Source organism: Ambystoma mexicanum, chromosome 5q (genome assembly GCF_040938575.1).
Source record: "Ambystoma mexicanum isolate Mex_15411 chromosome 5q, UKY_AmexF1_1, whole genome shotgun sequence".
Lineage (NCBI taxonomy): Eukaryota > Metazoa > Chordata > Amphibia > Caudata > Ambystomatidae > Ambystoma > Ambystoma mexicanum.
The window spans coordinates 919,087,672-919,109,442 of NC_090933.1; the positions used below are offsets into that span (position 1 = coordinate 919,087,672).

The 21,771-nt window shown below is 48.5% G+C and overlaps 1 protein-coding gene across 7 annotated transcripts in view; it reads left to right on the plus strand.

The window, feature by feature from the left end:
• The window catches only part of VPS13B (vacuolar protein sorting 13 homolog B), a 3,421,660-nt gene that overhangs the window by 3,321,313 nt on the left and 78,576 nt on the right, over positions 1–21,771 (plus strand). For all 7 annotated transcript variants that reach the window (XM_069621427.1, XM_069621422.1, XM_069621424.1 and 4 more), the window contains one exon: positions 5,629–5,799. In XM_069621427.1, the coding sequence (XP_069477528.1) occupies positions 5,629–5,799 (171 nt within the window). The remainder of the gene's footprint in view (positions 1–5,628; positions 5,800–21,771) is intronic.

The window sequence follows — 21,771 nt, forward strand, 5'->3', positions numbered from 1 at the left end:
CTACATGACTTCTATTGATTGCATCGAATGCCTTAGCATCGAAAAAAGCAACAAAAAAAGCATTGAATGCATTTTTTTTAATGGGGACCCCCAAACCCTGTTTTTTTTTTACACCTTAAAACCCATTATACTTAAAATAATACCTTTAACCTTGAAAAAAATGCATTCGGTGCTTTTTTTCCGATGCATTTTTTCGATATCTTGGCGTTCAATGCTTTGTATTCGAAGCAAAGACTGGATACCTGTCTATCGTGACTACAAAAAGGTCTTTAGGTGCTAAATTTTCATCTGGTTGGAAGCACAGTTCGCAGAATTACAGAACTGGACAAACTAGAACTTTTTCATGCCTGATTATGCCTCCTCATATTGCACGCTGGGCTGATTATAATTGTGGTTTGCAGCTACTCCGACAATGTGATACATTTGGTTGCTTGGCTTAAAATGTTTAATTGCACGAGTTAAGCCATGCAGTTTTCTGAACTCCTCCCACCAGTACACCAGTGTTTTTACAAGGTTCACATGCCTTTTTAATTCTTGATTGCTTCCGTTACCTCTTTCCAGGTGTTCATTAACTAACACGCACGCACGTACGTACGTACGTATCAGGTACTGCACCAATCACGCCGGTTGGGTGATTGAAGCACAGCCACCCCCCAGGCCGAGACCTGCAGATCCATAGTTTGCTACTGATAAACTCGGAAGGTGAACTCTACTTTGTGGCATCTCCCCAACCCCCTTATAAAGGCAGCGCAGAGACAAAACATAATGATCCCTCCAGCCACATCACACTGGGCAGTAATGCACAAATGGCCCCCTCCTGCACTTTTCTGACATCTCAGCCCCACACACACACAACCTTTAAACTCGGCAAAAAAATGGGCCCTTTCACGCCCTAGACTTCACACACTTTTTTACCACCCTCACGCATGTGTATTTGTGGCACAGCACAGACACACCCAACGCAGCTCTTTTCCACCTTGCTCCACCACTTAGCATACTTGTTTTGGCCTCCGCCTCTCACACCACTCAAGACAACTCACATAGCTTCTTCACCCAATACTCTGTCAGGAGGTCTATTTACACCGCCTACTCTCATCACTAGTCCTCCCTCACAACCAGCTGGACACTGACACGCAACCCTTCAGTTGACTCCCATGGAGAACAAAAAATAAAACGCATACACGTCCGATCGCAGGTTTCATGGCCAAAACCCAGTAACAGCCCTCTGCCCCTCACAGTTCAACTTACAAACAGGACTGATACCACAAAACAGGGTGTGCGGTCAGGTTGCAAGATCAGATATGTGGTCCCTCTGTGTGCCCTGCCCTGATGGGTGGGGTGAGGAGCAGGCAGGAGACACTCTGTTTCTATTTCCTGGCCACCATCAGTCATCCGCGCCAAGAGGCCATGTACATCGCAGGCGTTTATTTTGTAAATACCATGTCAAATTACATTTTCTAAAGAGGGTTCCTGCTGTGGACAGCGGTTACACTGCCCCCGTTGCTTCTTGGTAAATACCTGCTTCCGTGAACTCATCTCATGAGATCATTTGGTTTGAATCGTTTAACTATGATGAGGATCTGCAGAGTATTCTCTATATCAATTTGCAGAAAGGAATATCCTGCATCTTTTAGCGGGTGTCTGCTGCTTTTCAATGGGCCACAAATCAGCGTCAGGGAAATACCCATAACAGTTGTGAAAAAGGTTAGCAGCTACTCTGTAGGGCTTCAAGTAGCACAGTTTGCCTCGTCCATTTAAGATTGGTTAGAAGGGTGGTCCTATTCCTGCATCTCAGCCGGTAGAGGCACACATGCTAATGTGTGTTGCTTATGCCAGTGCCCACTATTTTGGGCAGCCCCTATATCTTCATGGATTTAGATGGCTACAGAATGCACCTGAAATCACTATACATGAGCACTCACTGCCAAGACCATGTCGCGCCAACGTTCACTAGACTCCACTGGCGGCCGGCCGGTCAGCCGGTGCATCCAGTTGGAGCAGAGTAGAGGTTGCTATGGAATTGAGGCAGATGTGTTGAGACAATGCATGAATGCTCTGCAGGGCGATTGCTGCATTTAGACATCCTATGCTGAGTCTGTGCTGATCCGAAACTCACAATTGAAACTTGTGGCAGGTCCATTCTAGTCCAAGCCTCCACTTTCTAGGATGTGCTGCCCAAAGTTCTGAAGCCAATTTCAAGTCACAGGACATGTCATAAAAAACGGAAACCATGGCTACTCAGCCATTCTTTTTTTTTTACAATTGACTCTCCATTTACATCCCTAAGCACTGAAGCAGCATGATGGAGTAAGTGTCATTTATAAAACATAACCTTTTACTCAGCGCTTTTTTCATTCACCATTACACAGTCCCAACCAACTACCACTTCACCGTCCCAATACAGTCATAAGAGACATTGGCTTCCAAAACCCTCCTCTCTCCACCAACGTGGATCTCACCTAGCTGACCACTCCATGACCTCCCTTCACAACCAAAAGCCACTTTCGACACTTTTGCCCACCCTTCTCTCCTGATAACCCTCCATGACCTTGGAAACCAAGGCCCCACACTTGCCAAGATTGCCACCTGCCTTCCCCGGAGCCCAGAGCCTCTGATCCTACACCTCTCCCGTAGCAGTCGCTGAAGGCGCTGTCTTTGGCTAACTGCTCTGCACACTTCACGCCTCCTCCTTCAGCACACTCATCTCCTCCTTTGGGTCCTCCATCACCGCACGACTTTCCTTTGTGTGCACTGTGCCCTGTGCAACCACCTCCTTCAAATATGCTTCTGCTGATTAATATCCAGACATCCCTGTAAATGTTGGTTTGCAACCTCAACGATGGCTGTGCAATGGCAGCCAGCAATTCTGTCGCCACAGCAGGCACAACCACCACCGCTGACAGTCCTATCGCAGCCCCTGCCTCAACCTCCGCCAACCCTTACTTAACCGCAAGTGACAAGCAAACCAGGAGCCGCGTCTCTCTGGCTCCATTACGCCTGATTAGAGCATCAGGTAATCGTCCTCAGTTTGAATTGGAGGATAAGTCCCTTGGGTCAATTCCAAAGCAGGATGACTTTTCAGCTCTTTCAGTTCCCAGAACCTATGGGTGGAACCGACCTAGATGATCTAGGAATCCATTAGTGCACAGGATGATCAACAGGATTGCGAGGGTAGGTTCCTATTGAAAGATTTCCTGTGAAAGGCCATGTCTAAAGGTTCACACTCAGGTGACATAGGTCCTTTTTGTACCCAAATGAATAAGGCTATTAACAAATTTGGTCGAAATGCCACCTCACATAAGGACTGCTGTCCTTTCTATGTGATGGACAGGCCCCATAAGGCAGCCCTATTCATTCCGATCCTAGAATATATCTGGGAAGATGTCTTAACCATGAAGAACCCCTTTCCATGCCTCTAAAAACTTGAGTGTAAAAGAAGTTTAGATTATAATGATGCTTCCAAATACCTTTGTTTTCAACCATCTCGAGAATCCGTTATCCCAGCAGCTGCTAGAAGGTGTTCCACAAACCCTTCTGTACAATGTTCCATTTCTCCAGGCAGAGAAGGCAGGATGCCTGACGCAGCTGGAAGGAAGTGTTAGCCAGAGAGGGTTCTGCGGTTAAGGCTGAGCCTTCCTTGCCAATTCCCAACTGCCCCTGCAGACTGTTCCCATTGCCACTATCGTTCATCCCCCCTTCTCTCTCTCTCTCTCTCTCTTTCAATAGACGAGGCCTTGTGCAGCAAACACCATGAAATGGCAGCTACAGGGAAGAGCTTGCTGGTAACACCGCTTGCCCCCATTTCCCTATGTGCAAGAGTTTCTGGGAAGCTGGAAACGTTGTGTTTGAGATAGTGCTCTGAGGGATGTCTTCTATTATCCAGTGTGTATACTGCGTCCATTCAGCACTGTAATGACCTTACAGCACTGGACCTTGTCTGTAAGGTGACACATTGTGACCCCGCTATGGCATCATCAGACGCCCAGTCTGTGGAGAGTTGAGACCAAGGGCGAGGGTGGAATAGGAAAGGGACATAAGCCAATAGACGAACACATGCAGAAAGGAACATTCGGAATTAGGGCGAGGCAACATGCCTGTGGTAGGTGGGATGCACGTTTCTTAACTGTGATGAGTTATCTGCAAATGTGAGAGAACATTTCAGGCATTCACAGCTCAGTTTAGAGCAAAGGTGTGATGGCCTTATCTAGACCAGACAACGAATTGGACTAGATAAAACTAGAGAAACTAGATGTTGCTGGTGTGTGGCCGTGATGGACCTGAGAGGTGCTAAAGCCAGGCCCTTGCAGTGTGGAGGCCATCACAAGATTGGTTTGTGAGAAACACTCCCTGTATTTAGGAGGGCGCTGGTGTTGCCAAGCCAGCTGGCCTACATGTCGGCTCCAAGAGGTGGGCGTGTGTAGCTAAATACATGGAGGAACATAAGGTAAGCGGTGGGAGGGGAGAGGAGACAGGATGACCTTGAGTCAGTAATATTAAGTTCCTCAAGCTTCTGCTAAGTGTGATTCGCCCACATTTTAAGGTAGCTGATCTATGTAGACAAGGAATATAATGACCTGATGAAGTGGGATTGCAAGAAGGTCAGAAAGTTTAGTTGTAGAGCTCACCTGTTGGGGAGGGTATTTGTATGGGGATTTGTTATATCACCCTGCATGCTCTTTCACCATGAAACTGACCCACTGTGTTAAACAATACTATGCCTTCATTAAACATAAATCGGGCCATGGTTCTCTCACAAAGTATGTTTGCCACTGTACGCTTCTCTTCCTTAGCAACAATTAATTGGGGTCCCTTCTGGAACCATTTCTACACTAAAGCCCTCACACTGCTCTCCTAATGGCATTTCTTGACACACAGTATGCGGCCTGGAAAAATGGACTTCTCATATTACTCGAAACGTGCACCAGTCACATAATATAGCAACCTGACAATGTGTAAGTGGAGCTAGTGACCTGTGTGATTGGGAGGGTGACACAGCATTGGAGGGAAAGTGCCCCATTTCTTCAGTCTAGAACCTATCAGCAGCTCCACCTATGAAAAGCATACCCCTTTTGTTCTACCCAGGTGTACAGGGGTGAAGCACAGAGAGCACTCCCATGACTCACTCTGCTGTACAAAAGTGCTGTGCCCAGTGGTGGCTGCGCACTTTGCTTTGCACGCTAGATTTCAGGACCCTGCAGAAAGTGTTTTAAATCCTGTTTCTTTCCATACTTTCACTGGCGCATGCAGCCATAATGTGAGATGTGGGACTCTGATCAGATATTAACCGAACGCAAAATGCGCCGATGAACATGCGCTGAAAGCATGGCATTGAAATGCCAAACGAGGAGGGTGGTGAATGATGTACGGCAATTTCAAGGCAGCTCTGTAATATGGGCGGCTGTGGTATACAGTGTGTTTGGAAAAGCAATACTGCGGTCTAAAAATAGCAGCGCAGTGTTTAGAATCAGATGAGCGTTTCGCCCTGCTCCGTTGCTGACAATATCAGGTGTCACCATGAACCTGCCACGTCTTTCTGTAATGCTGCCCTGTGTCTTTCACGAAACACCTTCATGTTGAGAACTCAAACGTTACTTGGTGACCCTGACGCGTGTTCACTTGGGTTTACAGGCACTCTGACATCGCTGACAAACCTGGCAATGAGTCTGGCTCGCAACATGGACAGGCTGTCCCTGGACGAGGAGCACTACAACAGGCAGGAGGAGTGGCGGCGGCAGCTCCCGGACAACCTGGGCGAAGGCCTGCGGCAGGGGCTGTCCAGACTGGGCATCAGCCTGCTAGGTAAGCAGGGGCTCCTCGGGAACCGCCACGGTGGCCTTGCAGGGGGGGAGAGAAGGCATGGGTCTTTCTATTCCGCATTGCATTGTGGGTCTGAAATTCTGTGTGTGGTAATGTTCAGCATTCTCCTGTCAGCCACTGCTCATCCCACCCTACCAGCATCCCGGATTCTCGCCAGTGACACATGAGTTTGTCAGCCATTCAAGGCAATTCGTGGAGAGCAGGCAAGGTCCTGCCTGTGGTTTCTATCATATGTATTGTGTGTCGTCCATGAAGAACCGTACATCTCGAAACAAGTGTGTGGGTCTCATCATAGGACCATATACTCCATCTATAATCTATGGGCTAGAGCAACGCCTGCTTTAATTTACAAGTGTATTGCAGGTCACCGAGGAGTTCCTTAAAAGGTCACAGAACTGCCAGGTGACTTGCAATATCTTTGTATGTGCTGCAAGGTATGTTGTATTCCTTGTGATACACGGCCACGCGCTACCATCCCCTTGTGGCCTCTTGCTTACTGTATCCTAAGAGATCTTCCAGTTGCTGATGATCTGGATAAAAAACAAATAATATGCAGCTTCTACTGCGTTGCAGACAAGTAGTTTAAGCAGTTTAATAAAAAGGTTTTCGTTTTGTGCTTGAAAATGAGCCGCAATGTGCAGATTCCTGCCGTCATGTCTTACACTACAGCAGTGCACTCACTACACATGCTGCCCTAAAGAGCTCCTTACCTGGTACTGGCTGTAAAGCGTCATGGACAGCTATTTCACAAGAAAGGAATTTGTAACGCTGTCACAGCTTTAAGTGCTGGAGGGCATTGATGGTCACACATGAAGTCAAGTGTAATAACTGATTACAGAGCGGTGGTGATGTCACATGTCCAGACCTGTGTACTCTTAGCGTAGGCTGCCGCGTGTTCTATGTATACACTGCGTTGTGCAGCATTCCCCCAGCTACTCAGCGATGCAGCTATTGCTGTCTATAACCCAATACAGGCACTCCATCGACCTCGGTCAGCCCTGCTGGGATTCAAGCTTCGGCCGGTGTCGCAGGCGAGCACTTCAAGCATGAGCTGTACCCCAGAACAGCACGACGTTCTTTCATCGTCAGGCATTTCAAAAAGCCTGCAGTTTAAACGTCTTTGACAGTTCATCACATTTTTTAGGGGGGGGGGGGGGGTTGAAAGGTCAGATTAGTGGTGGGGGGTTGGGTATAGGTAAAAATCGGTGCAGGCAAGGGAGTAGGTGGGACACCCCGCCCCACCCCCCAAAAAAACATTGGATGAGCTCGCAAAGACGTTTAAATTGCAGGCTTTGAAATGCCGACGAAAAAATGACATAGAACCCCCAGAACACATATTTGAATATCTGAACGTCGGGATTTCAACTCGAAAGACCGACAGTGCTGTCAGTTGGAAGTCAAACGCGCATTAACAAAGCCAATAGCTGTGGCTTTTGGCTTGAGCCATTATTTTATGTTTACACACAGGTGGTACTTTTTGTTTAAAAATTGCAGATCATATGCAGGTGCTGTAGTTCAATGCCAATGAAAGCCAGAAATGCATTAGTAATGGCCTGCAGTGAAAGTCAAAGCCATGCATACATTGTAGGGCCTCCATGTGTAGTGCGCTGCCTTATCTGTCCAGTTATGGCCACCCCAAGGGCCCCGCTAATGCTACCCAGTGCCTAAACGAATGCCTTGTTTCCCATTATTTCCTACGGTGCTTCCTGCTGGATTCTGTTATTCAATGTATCGATCTCGGGAGGGTGAAGGGCTGGCTCTGCCCTGCCAGGATCTGCGCTCGTGCAGTACAGGCTGGCAAGCGGTTAACTCGCTAAGCGATCACCCAGACCATGTAAAGGTGGTACAATCACCACATGGGAAGTTCACTCTCACATTGTCCATCATCATATGCCAAGCGCAGCCTCAAATGCCCCAGTAGCAGGAATGAAGCCTCCTCTGCATGCTATGGTTGGCACATGTAAGGTGCAGCCTGCTCTGGAATAGATGTTGGGAACAGTATTAAGTAGAGCATTGGGGTTGGGGAAGGGGCCGTGGATAGATCTAGTACAATCCTAGCTCCAGCGAGCAGCACAGAGCTTTGGGGAAAGATGCTGTTGTGAAGCAGGAGCACCTGGGTTGTGGGGTATGTGTATCACTGTGTTACGAGAATGAGGTGTGATGGACGTTCTGGAGGAAATTGCCATTGTTACAGTAGTAGATGATGCCTTTATGTAAGTGTTTTTCACATATGTACCTTACATTACAGGTATTTACAGTTTGAGACAGAGACACAAAAACAGATTAACCCAGTGTCACATTATTTTTTTGTTCAGGTACTGAAGCTGCGATTAGAACCCCGCGCTCGCTCTTGGCTCTACAATCAGTGACATAACCACTATACCACCTCTCTCCCCTGCCCCCCTCCACACAACTTCAGTTTAGGACTTGTGAAATTGAGGCACCATTGAGAGTACCCATAATCAAACTGAGGTGTGGTAAAAATAAGGTCAGACACAGAATAACACCCTAAGAAATGGGCAGGCAGTGTTGGGGCTGTCAGATATACAGGGTTATAGGGCACAAGTTGAGCCCACGCAGATGGGGAGGAGGAGTGCATTCTCTCATGGCAATGTCCCTGACCCTTCATTGGGCCTGTCCAAGGAAGCATACTTGCAGTTTCTTGGCTCCCCCCACTTTCTCCATCCACCATGATAGCCACGACATGCCTTTTGCATCCATGGCCCAAGATCCCACCATCAAGCGGGCAGGAGTACGTAAGTAGGCATGGAGCACCGTAAGCATGGCTGTGCGATCTGTGGGCCAAAGATGGCCACAACTATAATGCACTCTGTTATTCCTAAAAGCATGTTTTTCATGTCAGGTCACCACCCGAGACTCTGTTGAAAATGTGGTGGTCTGCTTTGTATATCCCAGAACGGAGTTTGATGGTATGCTTTCATTATTCTCCAGCATGGGATCTTACATGGATTCACATGCTCATGAATATTCCCTGTCGTCAGGCTGGGAATCCTCAGTAATATTAAAGCACTTTGCTTTAAAGCTAAAAAATGCGTGTCGTGTATACAGCCTATTGCTGTCCCTTTGGGTCATACTGCCCAAACCAATGGCATTCGTCCTCCTTAGCTCTCCAGCCAGCGGCATCTTCAGATTTTTACTGCATGTTTTTGTATTGGGTGGGAGTCCTCAGATTTCGCTCCTCAAAAATCACAATACATTTGTTTCTATTTTTGTGAAAAACTATATTTTTTCTTCATCCTAGTCACCGTTGTTACTGCTGTTGCCGGTTGAGATCCGGTCAATCGTCAGATCTCCAGACCATGTGAGGCCGCAGTCTCTGACTTGGGCCTTCACCATGTCGGATGCCACAAGGAAGAGTCTTTTCAGGGCCTGCTCGAAGAACGGCCTAAAGAACAACTTCGTCGAAGACAGGCATCAGAAATGCATCTACTGCATACTTCCAGAACACGATGCGGACGTCTGTTCCATTTGCCAGTCTTTTTCTTCTAAGACACGGAAAGATTGTCATAGAAGGTTGATGACCTGGAGTGAAGAAGGTGCTAAGGCCTCTGATTCGGCCTCAGTGTGTAGTCATGCCTCAGCTAGGGTCAGCAGGCCCGTAGAGCTCCCTCCTTCAGCTAAGAGGTCGAGATCCTTTGAAGACACTTCCGTGGGGAAGATACTAAAAAAGGAAAAATCATCTCACGCTCCTCCTACTACTGCTTCTTCGTTGACGGGCTCCACAGCTGCGGCGCCGACGACCACCGTGTCGACGATGGGCACAGCAGCCCCTTTGTCTGAGAAGCTCTGCTTGGCGACCACGACTTCACCGATGAGGCATGCACTGTCGACAAGTCATGTGCCATGAACGACCCAATCCTCACATCCGTCTACGAAGCTCAAATGTTCCTCATCTAGATCCTCGTTGATGGCTCCACCAACGACCACCTCCTCATCGGACTCCATCTGCTCTTCGCAATTGTCCATTACAGTGCTTCCCGTAGTGGAGGCTGCTGCTCTCACAGACACGGTTATTAATCTTGACACAGATATGCCCCAGGGTACGCGAGGCACGGATGATTTTGACAACCTCATTCCTGCAGATGGCGAACCTCCAAATATGGACTTGCCCTCAATGTGTCAATCTCTCTACTGGATGACATTTGGGAAGACGGCCTGTTAGTCATGAAGAACCCTTTCTCCGCTCCTCCGGACAAAGAGTAACTAGAGAAAAAGTACAGATTGCCGCACACAGTCTCCAAATGTTTACGCTCTCAACCGTCACCGGACAGTGGTTTTTGGCTGCGCGAGAAAGTGGTCTTTCAACCCCTCTTTGCAATGTACGGTCCCTCCAGATCCAGAGGGTAAGAAGCTGGACATGATGGACAAACATATCAACACTACAGCTGCATCCACGATTCAAGCTGCTAACGCATTGGACATTCTCTCCAGGAATGATAGAGAGCTCTGGTATAAACGGGGACCCACCCTAGATTTCCTACCAGAGAACAAGAAGGCAGAGGCTTTAGCCTTTTCCACGAAGAAGACATTGCTTCTGACCATTCCATCTTGGCCACCCTAGACGTTGTGCACTCGGATTTCCGGCGAATGGGCAACAAGCAGTTCTGCTTCATCAGGGAATGGCGCAAGGCCACCAACTTCTGAGCGGTTCTCCAGGCCAAAGTTGTTGACATGCTGTTCGATGGAGTGGACCGCTTCAGCAAGGTTGTTGACGATACCCTGCAGTCCAGTAAGACGGATACTGAAACGACTTGCTCTCTGGGCACGCTTCAGCAGCAAAGGCAGTCCTTTCAACCCCCCACCCCAAAGGAGCGTTTCTCAACATCTTCAAAGGGACTACAAGCCGTCCTATCGTCAACCCTCCCATTCCAGTGCTCAAGAGGCTTACAGGGGACAATCGGAGTCGTACAGAAGGGGTGCACAGCATCAGCAAGGAACATCCTCCAGAACGCAGACACCCAATCAGGCCTGACCAAGTCCAGGGCCCTTCCCCCCACTTCAGCACCCGAGTGAAAGCCAACTATCACAATTTGTGGAAGGGTGGAGCAACATCTCCATCGACAAGTGGGTGCTCAGCATTGTTCAGCTGGGTCACACCCTCGAATTCCAAGAGAAATGCTCCTCCATTCCTCCCGTCATGAAGAAAGAACAGCATCTGCCTCTACTCTTGCATGAGGTTCAGGCACTGTTGAAAAAAGGGGTCAAAAGAGCCAGTGCCAAATTGCCTCTGTGATTGTACAGAGTGTACTCCAGATACTTTCTAGGACAAAAGAAGTCAGGCAGGTGGAGACCCATCCTCGACCTAAGACAACTCAACACATTTCTCAAGTCCCAAATGTTCTGGATGTTCATGTTACAGCACGTGTTCTGACAACTGGAGCACAGACACTTCCTGGCCTCCCTGGACCTGTATGATGCCTACTTTCACATCCCCATTCATCGCAGGCACCGTCGATTCCTCTGGTTTGTCAACGGCAAGCATTACCAATTCAAGGCCCTTCCCTTCAGCCTGAAGTCGGAAGAGAGGGTGAAGGCATTTCTTTTGCAAAGTGCAACATCAACTGTCCGCTCCATCAAATCGTTGCTGGGGATGATTTCCTAATGCATCCCTCTAGTCCCTCATTGCTGGCTGCAGATGAGAATGTTACAACAGTTCCTGGATGCCAGGTGGCAACAAATATCGGGCTCCTGGAATGACAAGATCACCCTCATCCCAGCGTTCCGGACAACCTTGCAGTGGTGGTGTGAGGAATACGACCATCCGCATGGTGGGCATGGGCTCACCTGGGCTTTTTTTTTGGACATTTTAAAGTAAATGGGTGATGGTAGACCTTCCTCAGGAAATTGTGTGGGACTAATCCACACACATTTTCCTATGCTCACACCACAACAAATGCATAGACCTGTATACTCTGGCCTGGACACAGCCTACAACATGTCCAGTCTGCCCCTGTCATATTTAGTTGGAATATGACAGCAGGGGAGAGCACAATGTCATCTCAACGAGGGGGAGGAAAAGCTTCCCCCCGCCATGTAAAGTTTGGTTAAATGACAAGTGCTCCATGGAATCGCCCTGCTTCTTTGTTAAGCCCTGCATCTGGTGGCAGTGATTAGCATATCAATAGAGGGTACTGGCTGCAGAGGATAACAAAGGAGACAGGAAACCCAACAAACCTTTCATATGTAACTGCGTCAACCTGAAGCCAGCTCCCTCCTCTCCATATTAATGATAGTGAACTAACATGTCTGAGTCTATTTGCAGTAGACAACCCCTGCTAGGAGGACCCATTCATAAGATACAAGAATGTGGTTTGCAGAAGCCATAGGGTCTTGTCTCGCAGCATCTTAAAGGGAGATCTACCCCTTTAAAAAGGAACCACACAAGGAGAACCATTAACCAGAGAGACTCTTTGATCACAGCCGACAAGAAGGTGGGTGGGACCTAGTATCACAGGGCAGTGATCCCAGGGCTCTTTCTGTTGAGAGGCAGGATCCGCCATATTGTTTCTGGGACACACCTTGTTCCAGTTTCACCCCTTTTCCTGTTGCAAAGCACTCTGGTTATGACCTCACGCATATAGAAAATTGTTGATAGGGACCCCAGGATTGGTTCACTAAGGTAGGCTTAGCCTACACCAATTACTGTGACCCACTTGGCTTTAAAAGAGAGCTGGAGTACCTCTTTAAGCAGATCATCTGAAGACTTCACTTGAAGCAGAAAGAAGAACTTATCCTTGCACCCTGGCCGAAGGTACAGTCTGCCTTCCGCCAGTGAAGGAAGGCTAGGAACATCCAAATGAGGAAGCAAGATCCCTCTCCTTAACTTCTCCCAGGGAACAGAGGGAGAAAAGAAATCAGAAGACCCTCCAGCCACTTCAGTACTGATGCCCAGCCAGCACACAGCATGCCCTGCCTCAAGGGACAAAGCAAGTCCATTGAAGAGGCGGGGAGAATTGCAATGACACGCACATGCCGCCATCTTCCTTTAAGGACATTCTTGGGCCAGTCGAGTTTCTTGATCCGCAAACCGCCTGCAACGCTGACTGCCTTCAAGCCTCAAACTACTGGCGTCAAGGCGCAGCCGCTGAACGAACACGAGACGTCTCAACCAGCACTTCTGAACCTCTGATCAGCATTGAGACAACAATCCCTGAACCAGAGTCGCTGTGAAGGCCAGCCTGCAGCCGTTCCCCAAGCTTTGCTTGCCAAACCGTCTTGCCGCCTGATACCAGCCGCTGGCTCCCATCTTGAACTCTGTTGCAGAAGCCTGAAAATCACCCTGAAGCCTACTCAATTCTGTTGAACACCAAGAACAACTACAGCAAGAGGTACCTTGTGGTTCTGTCACCCTGGTCCTTCCCAGAAGGCCCATAGAGACGTTTTAAGACCCTTTCTCCCTTTTTGCTGAAGCCAAGAAGCCTTTTAGAAAACGATTGTGATTATTAGCCATACCAACTACCCTCCTGTCAGTATCCAGAGTGCATCCCTTTTCCTTCTGAGAAACTGTCTGTTCTCTGCATTCCTTTACAGGGTGGGTTGTATTTAGTAGTGTTATTAGATTGTCTGTTGTGATAATAATAAAGAAGGTATTTTTATACAACCTTGACTGGACACTCCTTTTATAATTGGGTAATAATTGTATTTTAGCTGTGCTACAAATAACCAATGATCCACAACCAATAGAGGAGATAAGTCTGCCGTTCCGGCCACGTTACCAAAATTGAACATGGAGGTTTATCATTTTGATTGTATGCTTGTTTCATCCCATCTGTTCGGATCCATTACGGTGTATTCGAGGTGTGGAGCTGATTGATGCTTTAGAAACAGATATTCACCCATGGACCACTGGCACCCTGAAATTTGATTCATCACAGTTGTTCCATTCATCAGCATCTCGCACAGGAGGCTCCCTTTCGTCTTGCAGCTTATCATGCCGTGGTCACCACCAGAGCCTCCCTAGAAGGGTGGGAGCGCTGTGAGAAACCTGAAGGTATCTCACTTACTAGTCCCCGGGGATCTGTCATCCAGGTGGCCAGGACACGGCCATTGCTATTGGATCCAGTACCTGGGAGTAGACCAGTGAGGGAGGATCACCTGGATGGGGGTTCCTCGGGGAGTGGAGGTGGGACACTGATGGGTGATACGTGGCATACCCCTTCTTATAACACCTTTCCCCATCCTGCCCCGTAGGACACTCTTAACACTCTACCCCCTGCCCCTTTTCCAACATGAACACTTTCGCACACCACGAATGACGACGGACAAATACCATAGCCGCCTACCTGACATGTCCCAACACCAGGGTCAGGCAAAGTCAGGCAATTGACCAGAATCGCACACACCTGATGAGCAAGGCAGACCGCACTACGGGAGAGCTAACTCAGCACAGCAGTTCAAGAGGAGGAGAAAGACGGCACGAATCGAGAGGATACCAAGGAGACAAGTGACCTTTCCCTTTCCGAGCAAGGCCTGTGAAACCTCAGCAGAAGGAATCATAAGACCGCAAATAATAGCTAGCGTGTGTTGCAGCAGATCAACGGTACATGGGTCCTCCTCCGCTGACAACCAAGCCGGAGAGAGACGCTTGGCCCCATGCTACCGGCCTTGACTCCAGAGACAAGAAAAGCCAATCATTTCATCACAGCCAGTGAATCGAGGGGAGAGCCGATAAGAAACCGAAATGTGTTCAACTAAAGTAGCAAGCGGCTGATTAAAGAAAGTACAAATAACTTTTGATACGCAAGGGGAAAGCCAGCGTAGAAATGTCAAGCACCACATGAGTATTCACTTGGGAAACTCTGGGTGATTATCCTGTTGTTGTACTACCGTAACCAGAAGACCTTGGTGAGAACGGCGAGAAGGGGTTCAAAGTGGTCATACAGGGGTCTAGTAAAATCCTCTCCACAGTCGAAAGCCTTTGACCGACAGATGTTTGTGAAGCTAAGGGAAGCGAATCCTACATCGTAAAATTTTCAAGAGTGATCCCGACCGAGGGATGCCAATAAAAGGGGGCGAAGTCTGAAGTCCCAATCAATAGTGTGTTGACAAGAGTGAACCCGGAAGAGGGATGTCCACAGTGAACTGTTCAAAAAGACATCAAGATTCGTAATTTTCACAGATGAGATTGTGTTGAAAGTCATAGTGAACCCAGAGGAGGGAAGCTTACAATCGAAAAAGGGTCTGAGCCCGGAAGAGGGGGAACCCAAGGGTGACGAGTTATCACCCAAACGCAAGCAGAGAAGAACTTTAGATTTTTTTTGTTTACCTTTTGTTTAATCTTTTGGAACCCATCCAACCCTTGGAGCGTGACACTTGAATACCGAAGGACCTGATATTGTTAAGAACTTCTTGTGGATCTGAGCCCGAGAAGGGGGACCAAGGGGTGAAAAGATATCACCCAACGTACAAGCAGAAAGGAACTTTTGTTTATTATTTTGGAACACATCAGATCCTCGGAGGTAAGAGACTATTTGTAGAAAAGAGACTTAACCACTGAAGGCTCTGATAGTTGAGAGCAGAACTGTTAGCTCGTGCTGGGAAAGCTTGTGCGTGTGATGTGCTCCGGAGTCCTACCTTGTCCTGTGCGCAAAACGTGGGGAAGAGAGACCCTGACTACCGCATCGCGACTTATTTTTTGTGAATTGAACCCTAACCCACACTATTTGTTTGTGTTTAGCGTAAGGATTAGCAATAGGTTTTTCCTAGTATAGGCCCTTTTATTTGACAAGACGCCACTAGGACTGCCTTATTATTATTTGATGGTCGTAGCTTGCTCCCATCTTAGATTTAGGTTTAGATTAGGTGTTTTTCCAACCTGCACATACAGTTTAATAAACACCCTTGAACTTTTGATGACTTGTGTCTGTCTTCCTTGTCCACCATGAGTTCCTTACAGCGCAAACATGGCAAATTCACTCCTGGGGCTTATGGCAACCGGAGGAGATGGGGTTGCACAACGTCTTGGAACTGCGAGCAGTGTTCTGGGCTCTCATGTCATTGAAGCCCCAACTCCAGGGCAAGGTGGTCGGCATTTTCATGGACAACACGACCACCATGTTCTACATCAGGAAGCAGGGGGGAACCCGCTCTCCCATTTCAGCCGAAAAGGCGCAAACGATTGTGGAACTGGCATTCACAATACCAATACCATCACAAACTCTCTCAGCAGAGAACTGCGATCCTGCCACAAGTGGGAACTTCAGCAGGCTCAAGTTCTTCATCTCTTCTCCAAGTAGGATCGGGCTCAGATCAACCTATTCGCCGTGGCAGCAAACACAAAGTGCCAAAGATTTGCCTGTCGATACCCGCAACCAAGGAGTCTAGGGGGCGCCTTCTCATTCCCCTCGGAGGGACGATTTCTCTACGCGTTCCCTTCAATCACTCTGATTCTGCGACTGCTAAGGGCACTCAAACAGACCCAGTGTAAAATGATACTCATTGCTCCGGCGTGGCCCGGCAGATCGGGTAATCAGAGCTTCTCCACCTGTTGGTGGCTCCTTGCTTCAAACTGCCAACTGCCTCCTCTTTTGGACCTGCTCTCGAGGGAGGGAGGGTCTGTTCTTCATCACGACCCAGTGCCATTGAAACTAGCAGCTTGACTCCTGCAAACCTAGAATTGGGACATCACTCATTGCCCGCAGAATGTAAGGATGTTCTTGCTAAGGCAAGGGCACAGTTGACGCTTGCATGCTATAAGCACAAATGGAAACGTTTCTCACTGAAGTGTGGCTCGGAGAGGATTTCTCCCCTTTGCATTAAAGTTCCTCAAATTCTGCCATATCTGCTCTCCCTAGCAAAAGCAGGACTTGCTCACTCATCTATCATGGTGCATCTTGCGACTATTTCCCAGTGCACTCAGACACCTAGCAGGCCTTCCTTGTGGTCTCACAGACATAAAGAGTTCCTAAATGGTCTGTTCAGGGCATTCCCTCCTGTGACGACTCCCCGCGTGGGAGCTCAACATAGTTCTGTCAAAAATGAGGAGTCCTCCTTTTGTGTTCCACTAAAGTTTTTGTCTTGGAAGACTGTTTTTCTGGTGGCGATCACTACCACCAGACGTGTTGGTGAGTTGCAAGCTCTCTCTTGTAAACCACTGTATTTGTCTTTTCATCAGTCGAAGGTGATGCTACGGACTCACTCATCCTTCGGGCCAAACGTTCCATCAGACTTTCATTTGAACAAACCTTTAGTTCTGCCCTTCTTCTTTACCAATCTTGCTTCTCCCGCAGAACGGGCTTTGCATTCACTGGACGTGGCACGTGCTTTGAAGGTTTATTAAGACTTTTCTCACAACCTCTCAGTTTTTTATGAGATATGCACCTGGAGGACAGGGGAAGAACCTCTCCAAGGCCTCCATTTCCAGGTGGCTCTCTCGCTGTATCACGCATTGCCATCAACTTGTGACAGGCTGTTGCCAGGAAGGCCTAGGGTCCATTCCACCAGAGCCGTGGCTTCTACTACAGATTTCCTGCCTGGTGTTCCCCTGCTGGACTTTTTCAGGGCTGCTACGTGGAGGTCGACTCATAGCTTCACAACATTCTACTGCATTGACAGGGATTCTATGGGGAGTCCTGTGTTGGCCAGGCAGTGCTTCACAGCCTGTTTGCTTGAGGTGAGTGTGTTGCAGAAGTGAGTCATATTGCTTCTGTAAAGCATGTGCCACCTCCGGTGATTGCATATGTACTGCTGTATAATCATATTCATGAGCAAGTGAATCCATGTAATATCTCATGCTGGAGAACGAACAAGTTACTTACCTGTAACTCCTTTTCTCCAACATGGGTATCTTACATAGATTGACAAGCAAACCCCCTAAACCTTTATGGCTCATCATTGGTTCTTACTTGCACTTTACTTGCGCTTTTAAATCTGACGACGGCCACTGGGGGTGGAGCTAAAGAAGACGAATACCATTATCTTGGGCAGTATGGCCCAAAGTGACAGCAATAGGCTGTATAAGCGACAGGCAGTTTTTAGCTTTAAAGCATTGACGGCCAACCTAACCCTCCCTGTCTTTATGGGCTATTATAAGCCAGCTCCCATCATTTCACCAGATATGACACTTTACAGTACTGAGACGAGGAAGAGGAGAGTGATAGTAATGAACACCAGACCATTTCACCACTTTTGTACTGGGACGAGAAAGATGCCTTTAAAGTGCAGTCAAGGTCAGGCATGTCCTCTTAATTATGGTCGAGCAAATCCAATTGGAAGTACACACCTGCAACCTGTCAAAAGGTTGCAGGTGTATAAAGCCGACAGAATGTGCAGCTAAAAGAGAGCCAGGGAGACCTGTCCATGCTCGCCAATGCTCTGACCTCTTTAAAAGTTAGGGATACAGTCATGTTCCTAACATTGGCCATTGTTCCATCATTTCAAATTCCTGACTTTCACCTCATATTATAAAAGTGAAATATTTTGCTTTGTTAAGTTTCTATTTTTTTTAAGTAATAGGTTTATGGCAATGTTTTAAAAACTGTAATCCTGCTGAAGGCAGGGCAAATTTAGACCAGGCATTAGCTTGTTCATTTTTACAAGAAGTTTACTCATTTCGCTACTTGATTTGCATCAGATTTCAACCACATGATGGTTCAGGTGATGATGATTAAATAGACGGATACATAGTTTCATTGTTTGGATACTTAATGAAAATAATAGTTTTCATGTGTTTTCTTAAGTGTATGGGTCCTGATGCCAGTGCATCAAACTCACACAGTAGTGTTGCGTAAGCTAGAGTGAAGCTGGAGACCATGTTGAGTCTGCATGCAAAGTGTAATTTGGAAATGTATAGATTGAATCATGGACATCTTGAGAGGGTGCAGAGGATGCTCACTGTACCAGTTATGACGAATCCCGAGATGTCGTCACTTCTCCCCAGGGGGAGGCTCTTCTCATGAGGCCAGGGTGGTGAGGCTGCTATCCAATAGGTCACCTGGGGGGAGGTACTCAGCTAGAAGATCTCATGGAAAGAGACCACCCCTCTGGGGACAAGGGAGAACATCTGAGGAGAACACGGTAGGACATCCCTCACCCTACACACCTCCATATCCCCTAGATCCTAAACCTTTTAAAAATACTCACATACACCTTTGTAAATCTGTGATACTTAGATGAGGAAGATTAGGGAGCATATCGGATAAATACTGGGACGAGAAGGAGGTACAAAGCCGTAGAGAACGCTCCATGTAACTTGACTGAGCATTCTAGTTATCGACTGTAAGATCAGATAAGAAACGACGAAGGACTTACATTGTGGCTCCGCCATCCCAGGTGGAACCAAGGACCAGGAGCTGCTTGGCACGGGAAGTTCAAGTGGCTGCAGTTCAGGACGCCGAAGAGGAACAGACGGTATCCCCAGCGGGTCTGACGCTGAAGGACCCTTGGCAAAGCAGTAACCCAACCTCGCAGACGTGGTGGACCAATCGGTCTGTAACGGGTACGCATACTGCAGAAGGCCAGAAGCTGCAGAGCCGCCGCTGTGCTTGAGAGGTCTATGGAAGCCCAGAGAGACCCGAACCGAACAAAGGCAAACTCTGAGGCTCTCCGGATACCATCAGAGAAGTCCCGGAAGATATGGGAGTGAATGGGCTCGCCGCTGGGGGTTCCAGAGGGTCTGGGTTACTGCGCCACCTTACATAAAGGAGAGATCTAGAATTCAACTGGGATACGTGTTAAAGATGGCGTCTCTTGGGCGCTGAGTACCTGGGCTTCCGGTAGTTGTTCTTGGTGAGGTCGCCAGGCTGTCCGACAGGTGATTGAAGAATATGAAACGCGAGAAACCAGCACACCCCTTCCCCTAGAGTCAACAGGGTTAGAGGTGGGCCAGCTCCCAACGCCACAAAAATGCACCTTCCTGGTTCTTGCAGTGTTGGAGCAGTGTAGTAAGATAGAATTGCGGACGGAATGCTGTGGTGTTTCCAGAGGATGCAAAAAGACTGGAGGAGGCAGGCAGGTCTTGGAAGGCAAGGTAGAAGAGCAAGACCGTAGCGGGCACAACAGTAGAACAAGGCTGGAGAAGGCTGGAGCAGGCAAGGACTGAAGGGCAGGCTGGAGCAGGTGAGGACTGAAGGGCAGGCTGGAGCAGGCAAGGACTGAAGGGCAGGCTGGAGCAGGTGAGGACTGAAGGGCTGGCTGGAGCAGGCAAGGACCGAAGGGCAGGCTGGAGCAGGTGAGGACCGAAGGGCAGGCTGGAGCAGGCGAGGACAGGAGAGCAAGCTGGAGCTGGCAAGGACTGGAGCTGAAGCAGCGAGGCTTCAGGAGCGAAGACACGATCCGTGAAACAAACCGCATTGAGACGCGGTGAGTTTCAGGATCATGCGCCTTAAATAAGACCGGCAGCACTCGGGAGGCTTGGAACGCAAGCCCTGTTATCCCCGAGTGCTGCCGCGTCCGAAACGAGGCTTGGGAAGCAAGCTTGTGGCTTCCCAAGCGCCTCGAGGACTGCGCATGCGTGAAGACCAAGACGCGGTCTTCCGCGCATGCGCAGGCCCCGGGACACAGAAACCCCGGAAGCGCCGGGTGTCGCGGACAACCGCGGACCCCCCAACCGGTATCGGGGATAACAGCGCCAGGATGGGGCGCGTCGGAACCCATAACCGCGCCCCCTCCGACAGGTAAGTGAGGTGGAGGTGGTGACAATACGATAGAAGTGGCTAGAGCCATAAGGTGAAGTGGTTCCCCAACAGGGACATAGATTAGGCCCCAACCTTAAAGGCACATATCAAGAAGTGAACACGATTCGTCTTCCTCCTGGCAGTATTTGACAGGAGAGTAAACCAAGTCTGCAGAAGCTAATAAGCATAGATGTACGGGTCTGGGACCCGCACCCAAAACAGAAGAAAACTAGAGGCCATCTTCCTCGCGGCAGTTCTTGGCATGGTAGTGCACCAAGTGAGCCACAGGGGAGGAACCCAGGACGAGGAACCTATTAATATATGAACTCTATTGTTGAGAAGCCTGAAAGCAAAGGAGATGTAAAACCTGTCCAACCCTTTGCAACTGGAGACTGAATGCTTTCATAACACATACATGGCTTTGAATAGGGTCCTATTTCTTGAACTTTACTAGAAAGCTATCAAGCCCTACATGTTCCCTTCCCGTTTGGTTTCACCTCCGGCCAGCAGACCTTTCCAATTTCTACTGCACACACAACTGACAGAGTCCACATCGACGGATGCTGCTGCTTAACTAATTTGCCGTAACTTAACCCCAACTTTTATGTTTCACCCACTTCCTCCCGGGCCCTTGTGGTTGCACATTTTGGAGTTCTGTATTGAAGATTAAGAAAGACAAGAAGCCCTGTTGGGCGCATCCTATAGGCAACCCTTTGCTCCGGAACACTTGCCGTCACGTTTATCATGCTTATGGATGCCGGCTCCTGCAGCACAGCCAGGCTGCCTGCCAAGTAACACTGACTGAAAACTCTCTGCCTGTGTGACCAAAAGAACAGTATCTTGGAGAACGCTGGTCCCTCTGTGTTTGCAGGAGGGGTTCATTCTCATCCATGTGCCTCCTGTTCAGAGCCCGTGGGGGGCTCCCACTTGGCAGAGCCCCTCACAGCAGTAGACTGAGCCAGTGCACACTATTACACCACTTCAAGCAGCAAGGGGAGGCTTGCTAATGTTTACAGGACACTCAACCGATTCGTGTCATGACATCGGGGGTGAAGGCGCAATCAGACCTTGGGATTTGTGTTCAAGGGAACGCATAAGTGATTGCTTGTCGCCTATTAAGCAATTATTCAGCTCTTTGTGTTCCCCCGGAAAACAGACTTTGCACACACAAGTCTTCAGACATGGGAGATACTAATGTAAAGCACTGCATGTTTTTTAAAGCAAAACATCGAAGATCTTGCAACAATGATACCTTTAATTGGCTAACTTCATATTTCTGCCTCCTAGCTTTCAAGACCACATGGGTTTCTTCCTCAGCAGT